Here is a 26,151-nt window from a genome sequence, read left to right as displayed (position 1 = left end):
GCGGCGGTATTATCTTTCATGTGGTATTTGTCACAAGAGTTCAAGATGTGATTCATCCCATATAGGGGTATTAGAGATGTATTTTGGAGTAACATGGAAAATATTATTTAGTCACGATTTATTTGTTGGCGACTTTATACTCCTCCTGTGCTGTTTAGTGATTTCGTATTTTGTGACCATGGCTATGGATTACCGGAATTTGAACCCGCCTAACCTGACCGACTGTGCTATGAACTGGACCCCGAACCTGCTTCATCCGAATGACCTGGCTACGAATTCTGGAACCCTGAACTCACCTTTGTTGAATTTCATCTAAATCGGGAAACGGTTCTAATTTAACTTCCAAGATTTGCCCCAAAAAACAACAACAAAAAACACGGCAAGTTAAATAGAATCAGACTAAGCTAAGTTGGCAGCGATTTTGATAGCACAGGCTGAGTACCTAAGTGTAATTTAAATGTCATACTTATATGAAATTATGACGTTTAAATTAACACTTGCACAGGCTGGGCTATAAAATTTGCTACCAACTTAGCTTGGTCAGACATTAAACGCTTGTAGAAAGTAAAAATATTCACTCCTACAAACTGCAATAATTAGTCTTTTTTGATAGGCACAGAAAATCGGTGGTTAGTAAAAATGTTGCATAATGCTGTCTAACTGGCCGGCTTCATAAGCGGCGATTTATTTACCGTTCGCGCCAGGCTCGAGACCCATAAGCTGAGTCATGCGTTTTAGCTAAAAACGATTTGTATGGTGGCCTGGCGTATTGTGTACGCTCGGCGGTTCGTGGCCATGAATGGGTTAAAGGACACGTTTCTTTTCATATTTAAGTACTATTACATGTAAATATTATCAAATAGTGCACTAATTTAGCAAAAAACTAAAAAACATTGTCAATCTGAAAGTGATACCACTTCATGGTACTAGATCTAATTTAGGGTAATATTTAAAGAAGACTTTCTAAATATTCATTAGGTATACCTAACTTCTAATTTGCGTTCCTTATTATTATATAATTTATATAACACATTATTTTTCTATAACACCTTATTTTTATATCAACATAATCCATTCAATCAAATAAATAGTATAAATCATAAATAACGTGATATTACCGATATAGGGTCATTGTGCTAGTTTCCGTCCATGCTCTAGTTTTCGTCCACATGACAGATTAGCAAATAACATATTTGATATTTAATTTACTACTTGCCAAATACATTTTTTATGTAGATAGATATATTGTCTCGACATTAAGGATTGTATTAAGTCCAAATTTGTACAGCAATGTAGATTTATATTCAATTTCGTCAAGTGGACGAAAACTAGAGCTGGACGAAAACTAACGCACCTACCCTACTACTGTATGAAAATTAATTTTTCTCTTAGTTTCTATCGTATATGTCCAATATTTGTATTGTATTTTATTTATTTTAAGGTATTTACTGCCGTCATTTTCCATAAATAGGCACTTTTAATTTATTACTCTGGTATCACTCTACCATAGTTAGTGATGGGACACCATAAAAACCAATATCGATAAAATCTATATGAACATTATATAGTTATTTGTACAACAAGAGATCAAAGTTTGATATTTCTTCGAGTGCTTATTTTGAGTCCCGTGCAAGCGAAAGATTCTATAGTATAATTTAATTTAGAATCTTGAGCGTAGTAAGGGACTCAAAAGCGCACGAGATGTAAATAACTTTGATCTCGCGTGTAGTTCATAAAACTTTTCACCTCAGCAGTAAGAACATTTAGACAACCCGAAAAATGTAATCCTTCTTCATCACTTACCTATTTAGTCATGTTTCTTAAGATATACTAACAATTAAGTATAATTACCGCAATCAAACACAAAAACAAACAAACAAACGTAGTAAATTTCAGTAAAATAGGTAATATATGAAAACAACGACCATCAATTGATTGACATTTGAATCGGCAACTTTTTTTTTGTAAAAAAAAAAACATTGTAAGATACGGTCCGAATTACGGATACTTACTATTTGTAAACTATTGTAGAGATTCTTAAAAGTATAATTATTTATTTTACGTGATATACTGTTTTTGAGTTCATTATTTTAATCGTACAATAAATTACGTAAAATATAGTGTTTTTATCAGTTTTTATCAAATCTGAAACTATATTTTCATTAATTACATATTAAGAATTCATACTTGTATGTGTTTTGGAACGATGCGTTCTGGCGGTTTTCGGGGGTCTATTATAAACCGTCAATATACCGTTGAATGTCGTTTGAAAATTTTTTTGTCTCTTTCTTTTTGCTAACGACGTGAAAGGGACAGAGATAATAGAATCCAAGTATTTCGAACTTGTATTAGACCCCGCATGTTGAAATGACATTTGAATATTAAGGTCACTTGAATGTCATTTTGTCTCACTCAGTGAGCAAAATCGCATTTTGTTTTTAAGTAGCAAAGTACCCTTGTTCGAGCTGCTGAGGTGAAAAATATATTGTTATTTTGATTTATTTTTTTAGATTTTCAAAAGATGCAATAAATTTTAAACATAAGTAGTTTTCAGCTTATCAAGCCATCCAAAACCTAAAAATATTGCAAGATCAGTCACGTTTTAAAGATCTAAGAACTGCATAAGTAAGTTTGTAATTCCATATAAATATATGCTATTACAGAGTTACTGTTGCAGTTCCTACAAATAGTAGGTAAATTAAAGGTACACTACGATGTATGTACGATGTGAGTACGAATAAAGATGTGTTTAGTTATGATATGTGTATACATAGTATGGGTATGAGTACCCGAAAAGAAGGACTGTCTACAAAAAGAGATGAGATCCCATCAAAAACATTACATGTAAAAAGGTGCAAGTCTCGCAACGCTTCTACTACAAAAAAGTTTTGACATGTAATGCTAATGTGAAACCAAGTCGGTTATTTTAATCAGTGCCAGGGGGTGTTAAGACCGTATCAATAAGATATATTTAATTTGTAATACATATACCTACTGACTTGGCAATCGCACATAATGCTTTACTCGTACCGTACTCGTAAATACGTGTAATGCTCAAACTGCAATTAGTGCTAGCGTTATGTTCAATTAGAATTATTTTTAATAGGTGACGATGATCCTTATGTCATTATGCTGCCGTGCGATGGCCAAGTCATTATACGTATTACAAATTAAAGATATCTTATTGATACGGTTTTAACACCCCCTGGCACTGATTAAAATAACCGACTTGGTTTCACATTAGCATCACATCTCAAAACTTTTTTGTAGTAGAAGCGTTGCGATACTTGCACCTTTTTACATGTAGGTAATGTTTTTGATGGTTATAATTGACTAAAGCAGACAGTTATAATTCAGTCAATAAAATATCGACAATATTATCGACAAGTCCCTCGCACTTCTACGTTTACATAAAACTGACATCATGTCGTTCACGGACAGGGTTGTCTGTGTTTGTTCTTGTATTTGTGTGAATATAGTTTATGCTAGTGTTTGATAATTTTGTCGTGTGCGTGTGTAGCGACGCATGCAAAAAATGCATTAGTGTTTACATTATTTGTGTGCGTTCCTCGCCCCCCGCGCCGAAAACGGCAGAATTTTTCACATAGAAATTAGTGCGTGTCACCACTCCATATTGGATTATTACTCCGAGGTCAATATATATCTACTTAAACGGAAGAGGTTGATTAGATAACAGTGATTAATCATTGATTAATCATATTTTCCATTATTAGGTACGAATAAATAAACGTTCGTTTTTCCATTGCCCTTTTCAAACTTTGTCCATCCTGTATGTAGGTTGACGTCATACGCCTGTCATCGGCATGAAATGTACGCTCCCTGGCTATTATATATTTTCTGCTATAATTCATATAATTATAATGAGTGTTATATTCTTATCTCACAGAAAATACCGCCACCTCCACCCCGGCGTGCCCTTATCCAAAGACATAAAAAAATGGTGGCGTTATGCCTACAACGTGGTAGTCGAACAACGCGTAAGGCCTTACACCTGGGCGTCCATTCAGAAGCATCGAGCCAACTACAACAAATATAAGCAGACTTATAAAAGTACCTTGAGGAGTCCTCATGACACGGAGCTGAAGTTGGACCTGCAGCAGTGTGAGGATAGCCTGCCGATTATATCGGTGGTTATAGCTAGGGAACAGGCTAAGTATGAGGTCAGTATTGAGACGTTTATTTTCAGTATCTTTGACATTTGAAGCCGTTACGCCATTGCAAGCAAGGGTCAAGGCTAAGCTATGAATCTTTTCCAATATATGTCCCGCGATTTTTTCTTTTACCGAACGCAACTGGGAAATAAATAATAATGTTACGTCAGCATTAACGCCGCGTTACGTGCCACTGATCGGGCCATAGTTCTTACACCAAAGTGGGTTGGTGTCTTCACATGTTTGATTTTTTCGCTAAGGTTTATTGCAGGTTTTCTCAGGATGCTTTTCTTCACCGAAAATGTAACTGTAAAAACTTTTGGTAATATCCAGTACGAACCAGGCAGGAACCACAAAGGCCTTTCGTACATAATTCCCGAGAAACTCAATGGTGCATTGGGATGTCCAGAGTTTGAACCCAGGACCTCTGGTTTGGAAGCCGCACAATTAACCTCAGCGCATATTCTGTCCCATATTTTTCCCATTTAAATTTTAATTTAAATCGATACATACCTATTCTGCCGTCATAGGCCGCCTGTTGTTTACCTCTTATCTTAATTTTCACTGTAATTTTTTAAGTGTGTTGTTAACTGTTAATTTTTTGTCTTTATGTAATACATATCACGTATTGGATTACTCTGTAAAGTGGTATTGTATAGTTGATTATAAAATAAATAATAAAGAATAATAAATAAATTTATGTTGTTCGGGGGCCCTTGTGTATACACTTCGACCCATAGGGATCTTTGTTTACCTCTGTCTTCATGTATTATTTGTGTTTCCATGTACATTTCTTCTGAGGTTGTGCAATAAAGAGGATTTGTATTGTATTTTCCTTACAGTTGCTATCTCAAGAGCCAGACCGTATTGAGGTGGTGGAATCAGAGTTCGACTGGTGGCGAAGCGAGGAGGAGGAACCGCGGGTAGAACTGTGTGTCAAGACTGAACGAAAGACACTTTGGAGCCATCTGTCAAGCCCTGAGCGGAAGAAGGTATAGTTTATAGTAAAATAACTATAGTAAGAAGTGTATTAAATATATGAGGTTGTGTGTCATTCATTTAGAATATTTTTCCAATGAGAACATCCTCAAAAGCCTGAAAAAATTGGTATTTTGGCGAAAAAAACCGTAAAGATTGAATAAATATACTTGGTTAAGCAGATCTTGACAGTAGAAAAAGGCGGCAAATTTGAAAAATGTACGCGCGAAGGGATATCTTCCCATAGTAAATTTGAATTTCGCGCCTTTTTTTACTGACAAGATTTGCTTGACCAAGTATAACAGTATTAGAATATAGGATATAGAATATAATAATTTAGAATACATACAGCAACTCTTACAATGAACCAACTTCCTAAAAATGTCAACTTTAATTACAGGTTTGCGAGCTAATAGGTTATGTTGAAGGAGCTCCTAAGGACAAGTCAAAACAATATATTGGTGAGTTCTGAATATATATATTTAAATATGTCACACTAGCGACCCGCCCGGCTTCGCACGGGTTAACGAATTATATATAAACCTTCCTCTTGAATCACTCTATCTATTAATAAAAACCGCATCAAAATCCGTCGCGTAGTTTTAAAGATCTAAGCATACATAGGGACAGACAGACAGCGGGAAGCGACTTTGTTTTATGTTGCTGATATCAATACAGATACCTATTATATCTAAACTTAACATGTTTTCCTTTCTTCAGAGCACAAACTAAACTTAACACTAGCAAACTGTTCATTGACTCTCATGAATAGAAACAAGGAAGTGTTGGGTGTGACACTCACACAATTCTTGGCGTCGTTGGAAACTAGACCTTCAGCTAAAGCTTATAAGGTAACTAATTCATCATTTATAAATCTTGTGAAAATAGAAGCATTGGACCATATTCGAATTTTCTTCATCCAAAAGCCTGCTTTGCAATCAAAAGTACACTTTTCCTAAATCCTAATGAATACCTTCCTGATGTTATCTTGGATCTTAGAAACGGACACGGAAGGGTTATTTCCTGACAGTCCTGTCGCAGAAATGGGCATATTGAACAGCTAACAAAATGCTCAATCAGAGATATATTTTACTTATTGCTTCTTGCTGAAATCGACCTAACCATATATCCATTTTTTTTTAAACTGAACCTTTTATGAATAGTCTTAACGTTGCTTTTCCTTTCAGCTGTCAGCCCGTGCAGAAAGCATAGTCATGGAAGGGCTCTCGTCCGATGGTGAACTGGTACCTCTACTCACAGCAGAGAAAGGGTCACCTACCAGTACAAATCTACTGGCTTTGGATATAGAAAAGAACCCAGCGAGTAGCGAGGCGGATTACGGGTTATGTTGCTTGATGGAGCCGGTTGAAGTCACGTATGTGGAGGTAAGTGCAGTCATCATCTTCCTCGCGTTGTCCCGGCATTTTGCCACGGCTCATGGGAGCCTGGGGTCCGCTTGGCAACTAATCCCAGTAATTGGCGTGGGCACTAGTTTTTACGAAAGCGACTGTGATGTGACCTTCCAACCCAGAGGGTAAATTAGGCCCTTATTGGGACTAGTCCGGTTTCCTCACGATGTTTTCCTTCACCGAAAAGCGACTGGTAAATATCAAATAATATTTCGTACATAAGTTCCGAAAAACTCATTGGTACGAGCCGGGGTTTGAACCCGCGACCTCCGGATTGCAAATCGCACGCTCTTACCGCTAGGCCACCAGCGCTTTTGTGGGGGTAAGTGCAGTATAAATGGAAATAGGCGGGACATGTTGCCAGGCAGAGTGATGGCAGGTGAAAGTGTAGACGGATGTGACATGTGGCTACTTTCGGATGCAGGAAGCGCCTGGCGTCCGTTAGCACGTTGGGTGGATGCCATTTATATACGGGTCGAAGGACCACTTCTTTTAAAGACTTTTTTTAGCAAAAGTGATTGTAGAAGAAGTGTAATGTCTGAGAAAAGATCGTGCGCGAATTTGAAAGCCAAACTAGATTGCGCTAAACGTCGCTATATTTTGTTACAACAGAATTGACAAATGACAACCAGAGTTACCGCATAATTTACGCAGCCATATATAGCCGTTTAACCGTATAACTTATAGCACGAATTTGTCTAAGACTTTACACAATTACTCGACACATCTTGATTAAGTTTTTCATTTTTCATTGTCATATCTTTTCTTGCCTGTCTCGAAATGACTATTCTTCAACAGCACGCGTTCACCGAGCTGATAAACTTCTTCCAAACCCACTCGATGACGTCAGAAGATCTGTTCGAGGAGTTATCGCACGCCGCCGACAAAGCGGCGGTGATGGGGCGGTCCGTGCTCGCGTACGCTGTCAGCAGGAAGAAAATGTTTCACGTCAATGTTGATGTGAAGGGCCCGTGTGTTATTGTACCGGAATATGGGTGTGCTAGCAAGTAAATACCATATGTTTATAACCTTATGGCGTTATTCATAAACGGATGCTTATATACTTAATCCTTGGAGGATACAACTAAACGGAGTAGCCATTAACAGGCTTTCCCCTCTGTCGAAAATAGGCGGCCAACGGTCATACACAATGTATGGACTGACGTTTATCTGACATGGCTATTTTTACGTTACGCATACATTTGACGTTCCCCTCCCCCGCAAAAATCGGCAGACTGTTTTGTACAGAAAATTACAGACATGGCGTCTCCGTTTGATTATATCCTCCAAGACTTAATCAGTTGATGATCGTCGTTTGTCATGCCATCGAGAGGGACAAACGATGATCATCAGCTGATTAACTTAGCAGACGTTTATGAATACCTAACGCCGTTAACATCTACCCTCCTCTGTGTGGCTGTCAAAAATGTTTAATAGGGGGTATTACTGCAATGTTCTGCCGCCAGAGTGTAACACTAGCGCCCATCGTAAACCATAGAGTAACTTATACATACTTACTGTGCCTTAAAATGTTTTTTGTCAAGTTCTCGGGAAACGCAAAAATCGAAGCTCAGCTAATCTGCCTCTTTATCGCTCAAATATGCAAGATAGAGAGGGTAGATAAAAAAAATCGACTGTCTCGTTTGTGGTAGACCCTTAGATTGTGACGAATTCTGGAAGTGGCGCCCCCTACGCAGAGTTTTGCGCAATATTCCCTATTGAAATAGTGACTGACCTATCGAAAGTTTAGTGACAGTGACCGAGTCGGGTTTAGCGACAGTGCAGGTTTACGGGGCTCAGTCTAGATTTCTTGATGATTTTTTGTGACGTCCTTATTTTCGCTCTTGACACGTCGACATCATTTGCATGTTGAATTTAAATTTATTCAATAGTCACCAGGTGCTGACCCCACCCTATCCCATCCCCAAGAGCGCCAAGAACATTTTGGCATCCATTTTCCGGGCATCTAGGAAGTCACAGACATTCTGCTTTAACCATTGACGTATATCTCAGGACGAGCCTTACGTGCCATAAAACTGGAACTAGATCAGCGGTGTCACGAATTCGAGCCAATCGTGCAGACTAACGCGACTAGTTGCGACCAATTGTGATGCGAACTCATCAACTAATCGCGTTGTAGCGGTGTCACACCGCTGTGCTGGCCCCATTCATGCCCCATTCTTATTGCCCGTAAGGCTAGTCCTGAGATATATACGTCAATGGCTTTATCTTTCTAAATTAGTTACCTTTTACCACCTCTTTCTTTCAGGACTGGTAAACTAATGGTGGTGGACATCAGCCGTATCATCATTAAGTCCGACCTCCAACCTTCCAACTTGGCGCTAGAAGACGCTACGTGCATGGAGCTGGAAGAGAGGCTGTATGACAGGCTTCATGCTGAGTGTTCTAGTCAGGTAACTACTGACAGCATCAAATAGATACTTACTGCTGTGGCGTGATAACCCGAAGTACATCTTGGCCAAAGATCACCATGCTTCTCTGTCCAAAGCCGTTTCTGTCCAGTTGACGGCGCCAAATTCTACTACTACACTAATTACAATAGTTATTTAAAATTTGCCCCCCAGTGAAACACAAAAAATTTCTCCACACCAGCCCGAAGAAAATATTAACTAAGATATCAAACAAAATCAAACCTAATCAAATCCAAATGAATGTTATTAAATATTCATCATTCAAAATCATCATTGAAAAGTCAATTCTACCATCAAACAAGTAAACAACTCCAAAATTGCATTTGATTACTTTGCGTCACATGTGAATAAAATGCAACTTGGCTATCAATTTTTGAACAATCAAGAGAGCCTCTTTACCAGTTGGTATGGTGAAAATACTATTTCTTACTAGTACTAAATGCCTGATAAGCATCGTAATCTTGGATATTAAGCGTGTAACATTCACTATTTTTCTTAGTACAGCGAAGCATTCGAAATAGGTTAGAATTATAGGACAACAACATGTGCCGGGAGTGACAACGGGAGGAGTACAGTCGCCGTCAGATATATCGGAGCGGCCAAGGTGCTCACAAATATCTGAGCACGCCTCTATTGTCAAGTCGTTAGTGTGCTTGTTCGATATTGTGAACACCTTGGCCGCTCCGATATATCTGATGCCGACTGTACCTACGTAGTCACACTTACTATGCTTATTGTCGTATAATAGTAATGACTCAAGGTTAGCACATTCACAGCCTAGAAAAGTAACCAGTTTCATAGTGTAATTAACACACAGTAACACTTTTCCTGTCAGGTTCTATTCTGCGACGGCGTTGAATCCTGGCGCGAGGCACGACGGCAAACTGACTCGGAACTACATCTGGTACCGCGTATGAAGGCTCAGGTCGTCTTCTCAAACAGCATTAAGAAGGACTACAAACTACTGCCAAGGTATGTTTAATTATCATCTATTACAATACAATATTACATACAATACAATACCCCACATTATAACGCCTTTTTGCCACTTTGAACACAAGTATGCAAAGTATATATGTATAAATTTGTGAAGGAACTAGATAAAGTTAGATCTGTAGGACTGTGAGCTGCCAACTCTTGTTTCGGTTTTGTTCGTTTTTGCTCCCATTGAATAATAATATCCTGTGAACTGTTCAAGGACAGCAATCAGTGGTAGAACATTTCTAGACTTTAATAGTCTGAAGTTTCAGAGTCTGCACTTTACACAGTGAAACAGTGGTTGACGCGTTCGCGTTGAGGTTATATTTATTTATTTTTATTTATTTAAGCAATCTTTATTGCACAAAAAAAAACACACTGTACATACAAAAGGCGAACTTTATTTTGGTACTTAATTTACTTGAATATTTGAATTGTCCTCAGATACAAACTGAACATATCCCTCTCAAGCGTAAAAATGAACTTATCCCAACGCACCATCGCCTCCCTACTGGATTTTCTGGACAACTTACCTGTGCCCGTACCTAATACGGTTCCCGTTTCATTCATGGACTCTGGTGATTATGCTGAGGAACTTGAAGAACCGGAGATGACGGCAATGATGAAGGATAAGGTAATGAAAGTTGAAACTGGTACATTATTCTATTATTACACATCAAAATGTCATGCAATAAAGCATGGCGATGGCGGGGAGTTCAGTAGACCCAAGGGCATAATCTGCAATTCGTAATGGTTGTGAGACTTCCATCAAAAGGCCGTGTTTAGCTGTAGTTACCATGGTTACCAATACAATTTGACACTGGATTAACGGTTTAAACGGTTAACCGCGAGTTAGTGAGATGGTGCAAGTGGCACTAAGAGTTACTGTTTAGCCGTTATTCGTAATGATAATACTCCTGAGTGTGAAATGCCATGTTTAGGATTTTTTCGGTTATTTTGTGTGTATTATTTCAGATACCATGTGACCCAGGCCATGGCGAATTGGTTAGACTGCGTCAGAAGATTGTAGCTGCTTATTTGAGTAGAAACAAGTAAGTTTTTTCTATACTGTTTTTATGTATTGTTTATAATCATTAACACTTACCTAAGCTGAAATTTGACAGCTGAAGTCGGAGACACTGAAAATCTCCCGTGTAACTACTTTATTAAGCGCTAAAACGTAATAATCCAGTTAAAATATATTATGTGTTCCGTTCCACGTCTGAGATCTTCATTGAGAGCGTAACGCCTCCGGTGACCGATAGATGCCGCTAGCGTCTATGTAGTCGCTCCGCCGCCTCGCCGTGACGTAGTTCCGCTTCCCTTTCCTGCAAACAGACGCCCGCCCCCCGCCACTCGCCGCCGCTATGTCATTGTTTCGTCGACCGTCCTGACCGATGGTCCGCAAATTTTTTTGCGAACATTTTTGCAGCATGGTGCTTTAAAAATTTACGATCCAAAGTTTGTTCGATTAAATAGCGAGATATAGCCAGAGATCGCCACTACTAGTCTTTTGGCGGTCTCGGGATCGATCTTCCAACGGTGCTTTTCGATTCTACCCACTTTTTTCTTGCTAAATTATCTTTTACATGCCATGCTGCTAAAATCGTTACCGTTAACTCGCATTTTCGAGAGTGAAGTAGGAAGTGCGTCAACAAGTCGTTTCAAGTGTCGTTTGTTACAACGCGTGGTAACGTAAGTCGCTCCGCATCGGAGAGGATCGTGCGTCATCGTGCCTGCCGCGGGGAGCGGGGCCGGCCCGGCGCGGTGGGGTGCCGGGGCCGCGCTGCAATAGGATAGGTTTGGATTGTCTCAAACCATCTGGTAAGCCAGTTTAATGATATTCTAGCTGTATTTGGCGTTCGGAAGCGCATTGTGAATGCCTACTTGGACGCTAAAGCCCCGGTTCTCGTCCGATTACCGCAGGTGTCGGCCGAGGTCGGTGCTCGTGCTCGGAGCCCGGGAGTATTACCTCGTGTTGTTAGTTTCCGACGCGACAGTTCGTGTCGTTCGCCGCGTCGGCGCCGTCGACTTTCTCTTGTCGTCCGAGGTGACTCCGAGACGCCGCGACGCTGCGGGCCGGCGCCCGAAGTGTCGCGGCGCAGGCGCTTCCGGTCCGCGGGACTCCGAGAGACGTCACGCGCCCGCTCCTGTTGCTGCGGTCGCGGCGCGGGTGGATCGCGAACCTCTCGGTCCCGTCCTGGCGCCAAGGTGAAGGCGGACCGGAACACGGGGAGCACGCTACTGCATCTCGACTGCTCAAAGTGGAAGGAAGGTAAGTTACGTGGAAGCCTCTCTGTGGAAACACTACGAGTACAGCGGCGGGGCCGTTCGCCGCGCCGGTTGCCATCTATCAAGGCGTCGGGCAACAGTGCCGCCCGCTACGGTGGCGCTGCCCGCCACGCGCATCGGCGCCTCCTGAGCCGGAAACGTCCATCAGGCGCGATGGCGCGTCACGCACCGGCGCCTCCCGAGCTGGCGGTGGCTGCCGCCACGATTGGCGCCGCCCACCTCACGCATCGGCGCCTCTTGAGCTGGCCGCCACCATGGCGCCTCACGCACCAGCGAAACAGTGGCTGGCCGCCACAATGGCGCCTCTCGCCTCACCAGCGCCTCCTGAGCCAGTGGCGGCCGCCACGATGGCGCCTCTCGCCTCACGCACCTGCGAGCCGGTGGCGGGCCGCCACAAGGGTGCCGCCCGCCTCGCGCACCGGCGCCTCTCGAGCTGGCCGCCACGATGGCGCCTCTCGCCTCACGCACCGGCGCCTCCCGAGCTGGCCGCCACGATGGCACCTCTCGCGTCACGCGCCAGCACCTCCCGAGCTGGCGGTGGCTGCCGCCACGATGGCGCTTCTCGCGTCACGCGCCGGCGCCTCCCAAGCTGTCGGTGGCTGCCGCCACGATGGCGCCTCTCGCGTCACGCGCCGGCGCCTCCCAAGCTGGCGGTGGCTGCCGCCACGATGGCGCTTCTCGCGTCACGCGCCGGCGCCTCCCAAGCTGTCGGTGGCTGCCGCCACGATGGCGCCTCTCGCGCGGATCACGCCGGCGCCACCCGAGCTGGCGGTGGCTGCCGCCACGATGGCGCCTCTCGCGTCACGCGCCGGCGCCTCCCAAGCTGTCGGTGGCTGCCGCCACGATGGCGCCTCTCGCGTCGCGCGCCGGCGCCACCCGAGCTGGCGGTGGCTGCCGCCAGGATGGCGCTTCACGCGCCGGCGCCTCCCGAGCTGTTGGTGGCTGCCGCCACGATGGCGCTTCTCGCGTCACGCGCCGGCGCCTCCCGAGCTGTTGGTGGCTGCCGCCACGATGGCGCCTCTCGCGTCACGCGCCGGCGCCTCTGCCGCCACGATGGCGCTACTCGCGTCACGCGCCCGCGCCTCCCGAGATGTCGGTGGCTGCCGCCACGATGGCGCCTCTCGCGTCACGCGCCGGCGCCTCCTGAGCTGGCGGTGGCTGCCGCCACGATGGCGCTTCTCGCGTCACGCGCCGGCGCCTCCCGAGCTGTTGGTGGCTGCCGCCACGATGGCGCCACCCGAGCTGGCGGTGGCTGCCGCCACGATGGCGCCACCCGAGCTGGCGGTGGCTGCCGCCACGATGGCGCCTCTCGCGTCACGCGCCGGCGCCTCCCGAGCTGGCGATGGCTGCCGCCACGATGGCGCCTCTCGCGTTACGCGCCGGCGCCTCCCGAGCTGGCGGTGGCTGCCGCCACGATGGCGCCGCCCACCTCACGCACCGGCACCTTCCGAGCGGCGGCGGTTGCCATGATAGCGCCGGCAATTACGTCGATGCTGCAAGTACGACGCTGTCGTCCTTTGCAATGGCACCCATGTTCTGTTCGTAAGAAAACTTACCTGCTGCCGTTCCCAATGATATCGCCAGCGGCCGTGTCGATGCAGCCTGCCAAGCCGACGCCGGCCGGGCGCCACGCCGCTGCCGTCCGGCGCCACGTGTGCCACGGTAACAGTTTTCCCTGTCCACATGGCCCCATTGAGGTACGCAGGCGCTTATAGCTATGGTGCAACAGCACGAGCAGACCGCTAAACTCTTGCTTTCGGTTAAGAATTCCTCCGTCGCCAAGGCGACGGCAGACAAGGTCCCGTGTGCTCCGCTCAAAACCGAGGTTGAAGGCATTGAAAAGGTTTGCAGTGCTCACATAATTATCTCTCTGCTTGCCCGCGCTCTCCAGCTTAAGTTCCGTCTTACAAAGACGAACTCGTTCGCCAAGCCCCTAATAAACAAAATGGGACAAATAAACCCGCTGCGCCTGAACGAGCTTGTGTTTCCGGTGCCAAGAGAAAGGGGCCAGGAGGACTCCAGCAGTTGCCATCTGTCTGTCTTCGACTTTATCGAAACAGTTTTGTTAAGCAAAGCGCCAAAATCGATTTTAGACTTGATTTCATCAGTGCGATTTCCTTAAAAGCATGCTACCATGCTCCTATACAAGTTTGACTGAAGGTTTTTCGTTTTCTCAACATACAGACCTGCCTTGCTGCCGAGTTTCTCACAGAAACTATACTCGATGCCTCCTGTTCAGTCTCAAATTCGCAAACCTTAGTTTATGGAGATTGCACCGTCGTAGTCCTCACCTTATACCTGTAGTCCGTTAATAATGGTAGACAATGTACGAAGTGAGGCCCTTCAAGTGGAGAGTAATCGTTAACGGGCCGCACCTGCAGCGCTGACGACAGGAGTGTACTACAAACATACAACCGTTACTACGGTTGTCGAAAAAACTGCTGATGCCAGCAGATCGTCTATAGTTCGCGCTGGTTCCTTGCTACTCACCAGGTCGGTATAACCCCCAAAGGCGACGGTTTATCAAAAAGTCACTGCGTCCCCCGAGTCGCAGCTGCGCCCAGAAGCCGCCGAGCTATCTTCGCCTGATAGGCACCTTGTTGGTCGGCCTCTCCGCTTTCGAGAGCCCTCGCACTGTACCACGGTATGTCTTAATCGACTCTTTGAATTGCTACCACGACGCGTTTGGCAGCTGCCGGTGATACGACTTGGCATGGATATCTCCACCTCCCAGGCTAGTCTGTTTACTGTGACGGCGTGATGAGGAGAGCTGTGGTAAGCTTGCAATTTACCGGCGGTCCTAGTGAACACAACGTCAGACCACCATCCCTTACAAGTCAACGACCTTAAGAATCGAGGTGTAGCTCCTGTCAGATAGGACGCTCCAACACCGAGCCGGCGATAACCGGGTATTTCCGGTTCCGGTACTGGTTGTCTAGAAAACCAGTACCGGGGAGCACTCCCTAGATCGTCCCCTCGTCGAGGTCGCTGTACGCCCACAATGTAGAAATGATCTTCATGGTGCATCAAAAATGAGATCGACTGCCAGGTCTAATACCCAGTGAAGTAGCAAGCTATCTCGGACATCTATTTCTATTCTCCATGTTAGCTTTTAGAATGATACTTGTTCAAAAGCCTGTAACAAGTGCTGTATGTGAACCACTATCGGACATAGCGAGACCAGCGCCTCCCAAACCACCAGCTTGGGACGCGAGAAATCTTATTCAAATTACTTGCCCAAACTTGAATAATCCTGCAACGTACCTATATAGAAGAGCTGCCGCACCTTTACTGTTAGCATCAGGCCGCAGGGTCAATGACCTTACCCTACTACACTGTAGCCCAGGCAATTACATAGATAACTTTGACGCTATTATTTTGTGTCCGAAATTCGGTTCTAAACCAGATAACGTGTCTCACCGACTGGACTCTCTTAGAAGCTTCGGAATAAAGTATAGACCCAGTAGGTAGTCTAGGTACGTCAACTTGTGTGAATTACACAAAATGTTAGGGGACACTGCGCTTATTTCCTTCAGACACAGTAGTCTCATCCAATCCGGCCTCGCCTACGATTGCTTTCGATCCATGATGTACTTAATCACTAAATTAGCTGGAAAACTATCCAATTACTTAGCGATATTTTGGCTTAAGTTAATTGGGAACATGACTCTTTCTTTAGACGATCTTATCGCCGAGATTCTGCGGATCGGATGCGATTTCGAATGAGAAATCTCTCAAACCAGTTTAACGTCAGATTCGAACCTGGGATTACAGTTTAAATTCTCAATTTCCTGTAATGCATCATTATAACGAGTTATTGTGATTTCATGGGTTGCAATAAGGCGTATATATTTATTCTTTCTCTGAGTTATATGACAGTAGGTGTAGCCCTAACGCTTGCGCGCCCGCTGACTCGCCACCAGGAGATAATAAACAGGTCTCAATGAAGATCTCAGACGTGGAACGGAACACATAATATAAAAATTTTACCTTCCAATAAAATTGTTATTATGTTTCCTTCCACGTCTGAGATCTGAGTAATGCCTTCCTGGCAGGCTACTAGGCTACTTTTATACCGACGGTACTTCTCCTCAACAATGACATGGCGGCGGCGAGTGGCGGGGGGCGGGCGTCTGTTTGCAGGAAAGGGAAGCGGAACTACGTCACGGCGAGGCGGCGGAGCGACTACATAGACGCTAGCGGCATCTATCGGTCACCGGAGGCGTTACGCTCTCAATGAAGATCTCAGACGTGGAAGGAAACATAATAACAATTTTATTGGAAGGTAAAATTTTTATATTTTTGTAGGTATTGTAGTTGATTTTCTTTTAAACAAAACTCTTTTTTTTACATTTCACATATTCACGTTTGTAATAGGTAATTATGTTTATACTTGTACAACACTATTTTTGACGAAAATCATTTAACTTTTTTGCAGATATTCATTTTACCTAGTCCATATTTTGGGGATTAGCAAAGTAATATTTTTGTTTTAACCAGGGTACCAGAGTCAACATTCGATCGAGCGGGCGCCAAGCTAGGCTTCCAAGAGTCCAACCAAGTGTTCATATCATCAGAACATAGTGACGAGGATATGGAGGTGTACGCGCGTTCTGTGGACCTGCCTGGTTTCGATGATAATGTGTCACCAAGTAACAATATCAATACGCTGCTGAGATTTGTTGTTGGTGAGTGTACCAAGGATATATGTATTTGTCGAAGAGGGAGAGGGCTAATTGTGTGGGGCTATTGATAGCGGGTGGTGGGCATGGTACACCTCGATGTATTACTTCACAGCCAAAATAGTAGGTATGCTACCAACGCATGAAATAAACATTCAGACTCGTTAACCATACTAGTGCCTATATTTCAGTACTAAATAATCAAAACGACCAATCACTATTTGGATCCAAAATGATTTGATTTAAAATTAAAAAGATCACATGAAATCGTTCAAATCTTTATTTTACAAAAGTAAGCTTCTAATGGCACATAAGATAAGAAATCAAAATAACACTTGGAATAAAACACTTAGCTAAACGGTTAAAGAACGTGAGAATCTATAAGCTTTCAGAATAATCCTTCAGGTATAAGCCTTCAGGAACGTAGCGAATTAGGCACGAGCTTGGCTAACGTCCGATCTCTAGCGCGGTCCGATCAAGAAGAAGGAAGCCAGTTCCAGCGGCGGAGCCAACTTCTCCCGCCTCAAATTCAAGTTGGCAAACCTGCCTGACGACTACCAACATAACGACAAAAATGCCAACTCGTGCCTACGTTCACTCAAGATACACCTCTTGACGTTCCAAAGCCTTCTACCTGTCATCTTAGTTCAACAATACGCCAATAGATGGTGGCGTTACTCACTACGCAACTTTATTATTCCGATACAAGCAAATAATACGTAGCTAAACATTGGTAATCGACTTTATACAGGCGTTTAAAGCTATGAACTGTAACACTGCAATACGTCCTTCTGGTGTCTCGCTCCGACATATTTATGTTCGTAAGGTAGTTAGTGTGAGTCCAATAATCCAACCATTATAAATATTTCCCATTATATATCAACCATTGTTGCTATGATATCTAATATATTTAATATAGCCTTTTGTCCCCAAGCTTTTATTGATCTATGAGTGGTTCTTCCTGCTATAAAAATTGTAAACAGACGATTTGTGTCATGGTCTGATTTTTGACGTCCAACAAAATAAAAATACCTACCAATACCTATATTGCATCTACTAATACGTAAATTATCTGCTACTCACTGATTTTTCGGTATTTCCTTGTATTGATAATGATAACATCCAAATCAAATACAAATTGAAATAAATATATAATTAAAATGCACCTGATGAATTGTTAAGATGAAAGCGCCGTCTTTGATATTAGTTTAAAATTTATATTCTAAACAGCCAATGCCAAGGTTTACGTCCATGAAAGCGTTATTTGTGTTTACAACAAATAACGCATGTTATAACATGTTAACATGTATAGTTTGTTGTAAAACAACCTTTTCTTGCAGGTGAGATCGTGGTCAACCTGTCCCGTTCGACGAGAGATGACAGGGACCGTCCGTACGTCCTGCTCAGCATCAGCAAGGTCTGCCTCGACGTGGCTCTGATGCAGTACGGGCCCGCCATACAGCTGTGTGTCACTCAGGTACTTAGCTCTTGTTCTGACCATAGAGAAAAAAATACATAGAGTGCTCACTCCATACATCAGTTCAGACTATTAATTTCAGTGTCTACATCTAGCATCGAGTAGCGGAACTATCAGTACTGCTACTTGACAATAGATGTAGCACCGACCGGAAAGTCTTATCTTATCTCAACAGCATAAGACTTTCCGGTCGGTGGCTACATCTATTGTCAAGTAGCAGTACTGATAGTTCCGCTACTCGATGCTAGATGCTAATAGTCTTTTTGGTATTAAAACTGATGTATGGAGTGAGCACTCTATGTATTTTTTTCTCTATGGTTCTGACCAAAGATACATTGATTGAGTAAGATGCGTAAAATCGAAGAACATTTCGTGTTTCAAATTTCACAGGTAAACGAGATGGCGCTGTACAGCTCCATACGTTTTGCGGTAACTCTGTCAAAAGTTGACGTTTGACAATTCAGTGACCGCAAAACATATGGCGCAGTACAGCGCCATCTGTTTTAGATGTCAAACTAAGGGGCACGTTTTTCCTTAGACTAGTCTATCACTATTGAAATCAATTTTCTTTAGATCTGACTAACAGCTACCTATATATTTATCTGACTATAAGTGGGTCTTATTACGGTGCAATAAGTTTTCAAATAAGTTAGCTGTAATTCCATTGCCCCAGTGATCCAAAATGAGTCTTTGGTTGCGGCACGAGACCAATTCTGACTAATACTCAATTCTTCACGATGGTGCAGCATAAATATCAAAGGTTGTCTAGAAGAGATTGCTTTTTAGCGATAAGACCGCCTGTTGTTACCTAGTCTTAAGCTTGTATGACGCATTCTGTGTATTTTTTACTTTATGGTGCACAATAAAGAATATTAAATTTATTTACTTAAATATCGGAGGCTTTATGATAGCCGTCTCTTTGTAAGGCATGATATGGAGAACATGAAAAATTTGTACCACCTTTGTAAACCCATAACCATACAATAAATATATTTTGATTTTTTGTTTTTTTGTTGCTTAGGAACCACGACTTTCACCTAAAGTTAGGGTTCAGTTAGACGGCGCGCTAACTTGTATACGATTTTAGTTACATTGCGGACCATTGAGGTTACATAAATTCAGCCGACCGATCAAATGACGCAATGTAATGAAACTCGCATGTAGGGTTGCCAGATGGTCGGGATTCGGCGGGATTCTCCCGATTTTTAGCAAGTGTTCCCGATTCCCGACAAAGTGAAAATTGTCCCGAAAAACAGCTTCACGTTCAAAACAATAATTTCAAGTTCCGAACTGTCGTCGAGCGAGTCAGTGACCCGCGTCAGGCCCGTCAGCGCGCGCGCAGGGCGCTCGTGGCGAGATTGGGCAGAGCAGCTGACGTAGTGCCAATAATGTAAAATATCGTTGTTTTTAATACAATTAATTTAATTTGAATGGTTTTTTTTCCCGACTTAAAGCCCATAATCCCGAAAAATTGATATTTTTTCCCGATAATAGCGCCTTTTGATCTGGCAACCCCACTCGCATGCGAGTTCTCGCACCGTCTAAATGAGCCCTTACTGTATGACTATAGATGATACAACTGCTACAAAACGTGTGTTGGCTGATGACAAGTCTTAAAACTATAATTTTGTTTCCAGGCTTCTTTGCTGGAACATACTGAATCCGGAGACGTGCCGCTGCTCAGCAGCTCAGGGGAACTGCTCAACCTACTATATAGGAAGGTATATAATTTAATAATCACCATTTAATATAGTAATAACAATCATAACAATCGTAATACATAGGCAAAGGGGCAGATAATAGGTAGGGTAGAAAAGGTTTCAGGGGGTTTAAGTCCATTGCAAGCCACCTGGCAGTGGACTTAAACCGATGGCGTGTGCCTTGGATGCACATGCTGGTGGCGCGTATAACGGCAATACTGATCCTGCATCTCAGCCAGCATATTAGTCGTTTTCATCCACTGACAATCCAACCTCTAGACTGAGCTTAGGCAAATTCTTTCATGAAACCGATGCTGCCAAAAATACGAGGGTGCGGGGGGACGAGGTGAGCGAATCCCGTGCCGTGATTGGTCCGTTCAAAGACACGGACCAATCACGGCACGGGATTGACTCGAAGATGGAGTAAAACTACCGTATAAGTGGCAGAGGGGGTATCGTTACTATGCTCAGTCTAGAGGATGTGTTGTCTGTGACTTAAACCGATGGCGTGTGCCTTGGATGCACATGCTGGTGGCGCGTATAACGGCAATACTGATCCTGCATCTCAGCCAGCATATTAGTCGTTTTCATCAAACCAGTGGTCTTTCAGTGTTCTCAGTAGACAAAATTGCATTTATCCTTTTGAGAGACAAAGTAAAATATGGATCCCATGAAAACGATGATCACCATGATGGATGGTCTGAAATAAACAAATTTTATTTTTATTTTTATTTTTTAAAGTGATTATTAAGCTTAGAATAAATTTAAAAGTGGTAAAATTACTGTCTTGGGTGAGACTTGAACTCGGCTTGGATGAGGTCTTGGTAGCTCAGATGGCTGAGCGCTGGAATATCGATCCAGAGGCCGTGAGTTCAAGTCTCACCCAAGACAGTATTTATTCCACTTTTAAATTTATTCTAAGCTTATTAGCATTGTTCGCAAACGTTTCTGCTTGTTCAAAATTAAAGTGATTATTGAATAATTTTACGGTTTTGACTCACTTGTTTTAAGTCACTCGCGTGACATGTTTCGGAGAGCCTAGGTCTCCTTGCTCAAGCACTAGCAGTGACGCCGCGTCACACGCTGCGCGCGCGCCGAGAAAACCGGTTGGGGGAGGTCTTCCGCTGTCGTTGTAAGCGGGCATAGTGGTATGTTTGGGCTTTGGTCACCTAACACTTGTAGCAATACACAGCACGAACTCACTATGTCCACTACACTGTCACAACACTCACTGGTATTCTGCTGAGGAATCACAGGCTTCCATGCTGGCGGCACAGCCCAGCCGCTATCCCGATTGAAGTTAGGGCGTGCCGCAGTACGCGATACACGGCCGTCGTGAACGCTGCTCGCACTGTTAGTGCTTGAGACCATTGAGATCCTGCAGACCATTGTACAAAGATCTTGAGTTAATGACAGTGCCTTGTATGTACATATACGAAATATGTGTGTTTGTTAAAATTAACCCAGAACTTTTCAAGACGTATCAAGATGTATGTAATTTTAATACAAGGTACCCTGATAGGCTAGCAATACCTTGCAAAAAAACAGCTTTGTATAGTAGAAACACTTTTTGTATGAGCATAAAAATCTATAATAGACAATAACATTAAACAGTTGCCTTTGGAAATGTTTAAGGCGAAATTAAAAGCATGGCTCGTACAAGAGGCCTTCTATTCCATAGAGGAATACATGGCATCTTTTGACCGAGGTAGGTGACATATTATAATATAGGCCCTGACTATTATGGATGTTTAAACTTAGTTTTAGTTGTAAATTTAGTTTTTTGCATGCCAGATGCTGGTGAAATATGTGTTACTTATGTATACCATTGTCTGACCATCTTTTGTACCATATTTCATGCAAAATAAAGTTATTTGTATTGTATTGTATTGAGAAAGGAGACCTAGACTCTCCGAAACATGTCGCGCGAGTGACTTAAAACAAGTGAGTCTAAACCGTAAAATATTCAATGTTAGTATGTCTCACACCAGTTTAAATTCAATTAAAGTGATTATTTTCAGAGATCAACTGTTTATTTTTTGTAGGTGCGCGCCGACTGCCCGGACTTCCGTAGCCACTTCCACAGCGTAGAACAGAGCTTAGTGGGTGACACAGGGCCTATTGCTATGGCCCTCAACGCACAAGGACTTAAATCCATGGTTCATTATCTGCACTGTATTTATGACGAGTAAGTATTAAAAGTATAACTAAGTTAAACGAGCCAACTGTTGCTATTATTTGTCTAAAATTTGTTCACTTATTTCCCAGTACAGTCAGCAGCAGAAGTTGCTAAGCGGGCGAGGTGTTCAAAATTACCTTAACACGCTCTTATTCTCTTAACAATAAAGTCGCGTCAAGATCATTTTGAACACCTGGCCCGCTTAGCAACTTCTGCTGCTGACTGTATCTACTCCGTCTTGTGGCATATGTAGTTTTTTTTATTCAATCTACTTTTTGCTAAGCTAGATTTCTTGGAAGATCTTGATAAATTAGCAAAAAAATAAAAAGGTTGACTTGTCTACCTTAACTGGTCGTTATTTCTTCCCACTGACCATCCAGCCTCTAGACATAGCATAGTCGCGCTACCCCCTCTGCCACACATACGGTAGCGTTACTCCATCTTCGAGTCACGCCTACACCGCTTACTTCAGTCGGCGGACCGGGCTCGGTCTAGAAACTTCGGTAGCTCGAAGAAGTTTTTGCTATCAAAAATGCATTATTGTTGTGTCAAATTGTGTGGCAAGAACACTAAAAACTCTGGTGTACAAAAAAATGGCATTTCATTTCACAGGTAAGCCGATTTTTTAGAGATTTGGATATAAAAATATTTTAATTTAAGCGTCTCATCAAATTTGACAGCGCTTGAAACTCGATGACGTCTTTTAAGAAAGTCTCTTTCTATCGCGCTGCATCCGTATACATCCTTTCTTGTCTTTTATTACGTGACATTCCTAAGCCCAAACTAGTGATGTCCATATCCATAGAATGTGATTGTTTACTATTGACAAGGTAATTCAATTCAAATCGCATAGGTATTTGCGAAAAATTCACTATAAAACAAATAAATAATATGAGAATTACACTTACGGTCAGGTACCAATTTTCCCTTGAACATAAACGATATTGTCAATTCAGCACTACATAGGTACTCGTATTACTTTTAGCGATTATAAAAACATTGCAAATTTAAATTAATCACAAGACCAATTTTATACAAAAACACACGGTTGCAATTTAAAATGCATTATTTTGATTCCATTTTTGTTGAGAATAGTGGGCGTCGGTTTAACTTTTTAATTTTTGCTTTTTTTCTGTGTACGACTGCCAACATGGCAATGATACTTGAACATACGGCCAAATAATTTAAACTTCATTTAGTTAGATTGTGTTAAATAACATTTCATTTACATAATAACAAATGAATATTTGATTTAAACCATGTAATAACTCTTAATAGAATTATACAGGGTGTTTTTAATGGGTGGGTATAGTAGGATACCGCGAATACAGGGTGGATTTTCTTTTTGGCTCAGTGAGGGCAGCTACCAGATCCCGTACTGCTACGAGAAAACGGTCTTAAGAGACCTTCCCTCGATTTCAAATTAATGAAGATTGGCATTTACAGATTTTGGAAAAAACATACAGGATACGAGAAAAAGGTCATTTTTGACAAACTTTTTTTTTATGCCAATCGATCCCATTCCTATTGAGGATCAAAAGCTTGTATGGAAGCAAAAAAAAATTTCCGGCTAGAAAAGCCACAAATCGAGGAAAACTTTTCCCATAATATTTGGCCAATCAGTCCTGTCCTGTTACATTTAAGAACCATAATACTGTATGAAGACATTGCTGTACGAATGATGGGCGAGGTAGAAAATTGTGAATAAAATTTCACATTTTCTCCATAGTAAATGTATGGAAAAAGTTTTTATTAATTTGTGGCTTTTTAGTACATTACCGTAAGTCGACCCCTAGGAAACTATTGATACTGGATAGGAATGGAATCGATTGGCATACAAAAATAGCATGTGAAAAATAAAAGTTTTCATTTTCATTCAAATATTATGGGAAAAGTTTTCCTCGATTTGTGGCTTTTCTAGCCGGAATTTTTTTTTGCTTCCATACAAGCTTTTGATCCTCAATAGGAATGGGATCTAATTTGAAATCGAGGGAAGGTCTCCTAAGACCGTTTTCTCGTAGCAGTACGGGATCTGGTAGCTGCCCTCACTGAGCCAAAAAGAAAATCCACCCTGTATATAAAGCCGCAACCCGACTGATTAATTGACATAATTGCTCTCCCAGAAGGGGGTTCCTGGGGTATTTGACTTTGATACGGTCGTATAGAGGGAGTGGTTTGGTGACTTCCAGAAAAATCCGACTTTTGGTCTACCGGATTATCCGACTTTTGGTCACTAAACGGTGACAGATACGTGGGAGATGCTCGACCAAATGTCATAGAGGGACGCTGACAGTTTCTGAAGCCGCCATTATTTTTTCAAAATGGCGGATTCAAAATGGCGATCATTTTTCAAAATGCTCCCAGCGCGCTAAAATTTTGGTCACGAAAACTCGGGGTCACCTAGCTGTATTCCTATGGATTTTTTTTTAATAAAACCAATATGGCGGTAAAAATGGCCACTTATTTTTTATGAAAAGCTTCAAAGGTGAGAGATAGGTGGGGGGTGCTCGACCAAATGCCATAGAGGGCCCGAGACAACACAAATTGCATTTAAAAAGTTTCAAAATGTACTAACTAACATAAGAACACCTTGTAATACCATGGTTGCAATAAATAATTATGATTATGATTATGATATGATTTTTTTTTCAAGTTGGTCTGAGCGCGTTGAGATTTGGCATGCGGCAAGCTTGGGGGCCCAAGATTAGTATGTGAATTATTTTTTATTAACACTCAAAATGGCGGCGGACACGGGCAAAGGAAAATTTCCAAGTAGGTTAAGCGAACCCGAAGGGCGAATATCAGGCTGGGAGGCCGAAGGCTGACCCGCCGAAGGCCCGAAGCCTTCACCCCGACTTCCAAGCGTGCAACCCTCAGTAATTTAAAGCGAGGCCGAAGGGCGAGCTGCGTGAATGAAGTGCTTCCAAGCAGGGATGTTGCGAATATCCGCATCCGCATCTCGTCTCGTCTCGCGCTTCTCTAAATCCCATAAGACGCCTTTTTACCAATAGTTTATTTTTAAATTAATTATATAAAGCAGATACACCTGCTAACGAAACCACAACGTTATGGGTTAATGTTTTCGAACGAATCAACATAGCATTCAAAACATGCTTGCATATTATTACTGTTATTACATTATTGACCGTGATTGACAATGTTATTATTCAACGTGTCACATCACTAGCGCCCGGCAGATATTTCTGTCTGACGCCCACGTGTGTTTGAACGGACCAATCACGGCACGGGACTCGCTCACCTCGTCCCCCGCACCCCTGTATTTTTGGCAGCATCGGTTTCATGAAAGAATTGGCCTAAGTTGAGTCTAGAGGCTGGATGGTCAGTGTTTCTTCCAGTATAAAAAAAAAGTTAATATGTAATTGAAAATACCGTCGGTGTATTTTCTAAGAGGCGTTTTATTCCCCAGAATCCAAACTCGCCACGAGTTGAACTTGAAGAAAGCTCTACTGCCAAAGACCAAATCTCTCTGGGACTACCTGATGCAACCTGAAGCAGACCCGCCCGTGCCTTCTGGTGCCACCAAATTCAGCTACTCCGTCAGGTACAACCATAATTTTATCTGCCGCGATACCACAAAAACTTCTTTTAGTCAAAAATCACTCTTAAACCTGAAGTAATTATACGAAAAAAAGGTGACCAAGGTCTCCAATGTCACAAGGCGGACACGCCATACATCAAAAATCATTTGCGTTTATATGTGTGCACGGCACGTCTGCACACGCGTCATTGTGTATGTGTGGGTAAAGTCGCTTTACTGAGAGCACGCCAGAAGTCCGTCAGATTCATGTCGCGGGGCGAGGTAATGCGAGTCGGGGCGGGGCGGTGCGTGGC

The 26,151-nt window shown here is 42.8% G+C and overlaps 1 protein-coding gene across 1 annotated transcript in view; it reads left to right on the top strand.

Annotated features, from left to right (window-relative positions):
* The window catches only part of LOC134651656 (intermembrane lipid transfer protein VPS13A-like), a 93,581-nt gene that overhangs the window by 9,861 nt on the left and 57,569 nt on the right, over nucleotides 1-26,151 (top strand). Inside the window, 15 exon segments of the mRNA XM_063506755.1 lie at nucleotides 3,908-4,181; nucleotides 5,015-5,164; nucleotides 5,551-5,611; nucleotides 5,871-6,001; nucleotides 6,338-6,535; nucleotides 7,358-7,566; nucleotides 8,829-8,973; nucleotides 9,827-9,963; nucleotides 10,414-10,603; nucleotides 10,945-11,021; nucleotides 16,762-16,949; nucleotides 18,284-18,463; nucleotides 20,089-20,141; nucleotides 22,166-22,308; nucleotides 25,727-25,861. Of these exon segments, the coding sequence (XP_063362825.1) occupies nucleotides 3,908-4,181; nucleotides 5,015-5,164; nucleotides 5,551-5,611; nucleotides 5,871-6,001; nucleotides 6,338-6,535; nucleotides 7,358-7,566; nucleotides 8,829-8,973; nucleotides 9,827-9,963; nucleotides 10,414-10,603; nucleotides 10,945-11,021; nucleotides 16,762-16,949; nucleotides 18,284-18,463; nucleotides 20,089-20,141; nucleotides 22,166-22,308; nucleotides 25,727-25,861 (2,271 nt within the window).

Source organism: Cydia amplana, chromosome 10 (assembly GCF_948474715.1).
Source record: "Cydia amplana chromosome 10, ilCydAmpl1.1, whole genome shotgun sequence".
Lineage (NCBI taxonomy): Eukaryota > Metazoa > Arthropoda > Insecta > Lepidoptera > Tortricidae > Cydia > Cydia amplana.
The sequence above is the reverse complement of the archived record's forward strand: the minus strand, read 5'-3'. Positions and strand labels throughout refer to the sequence as shown.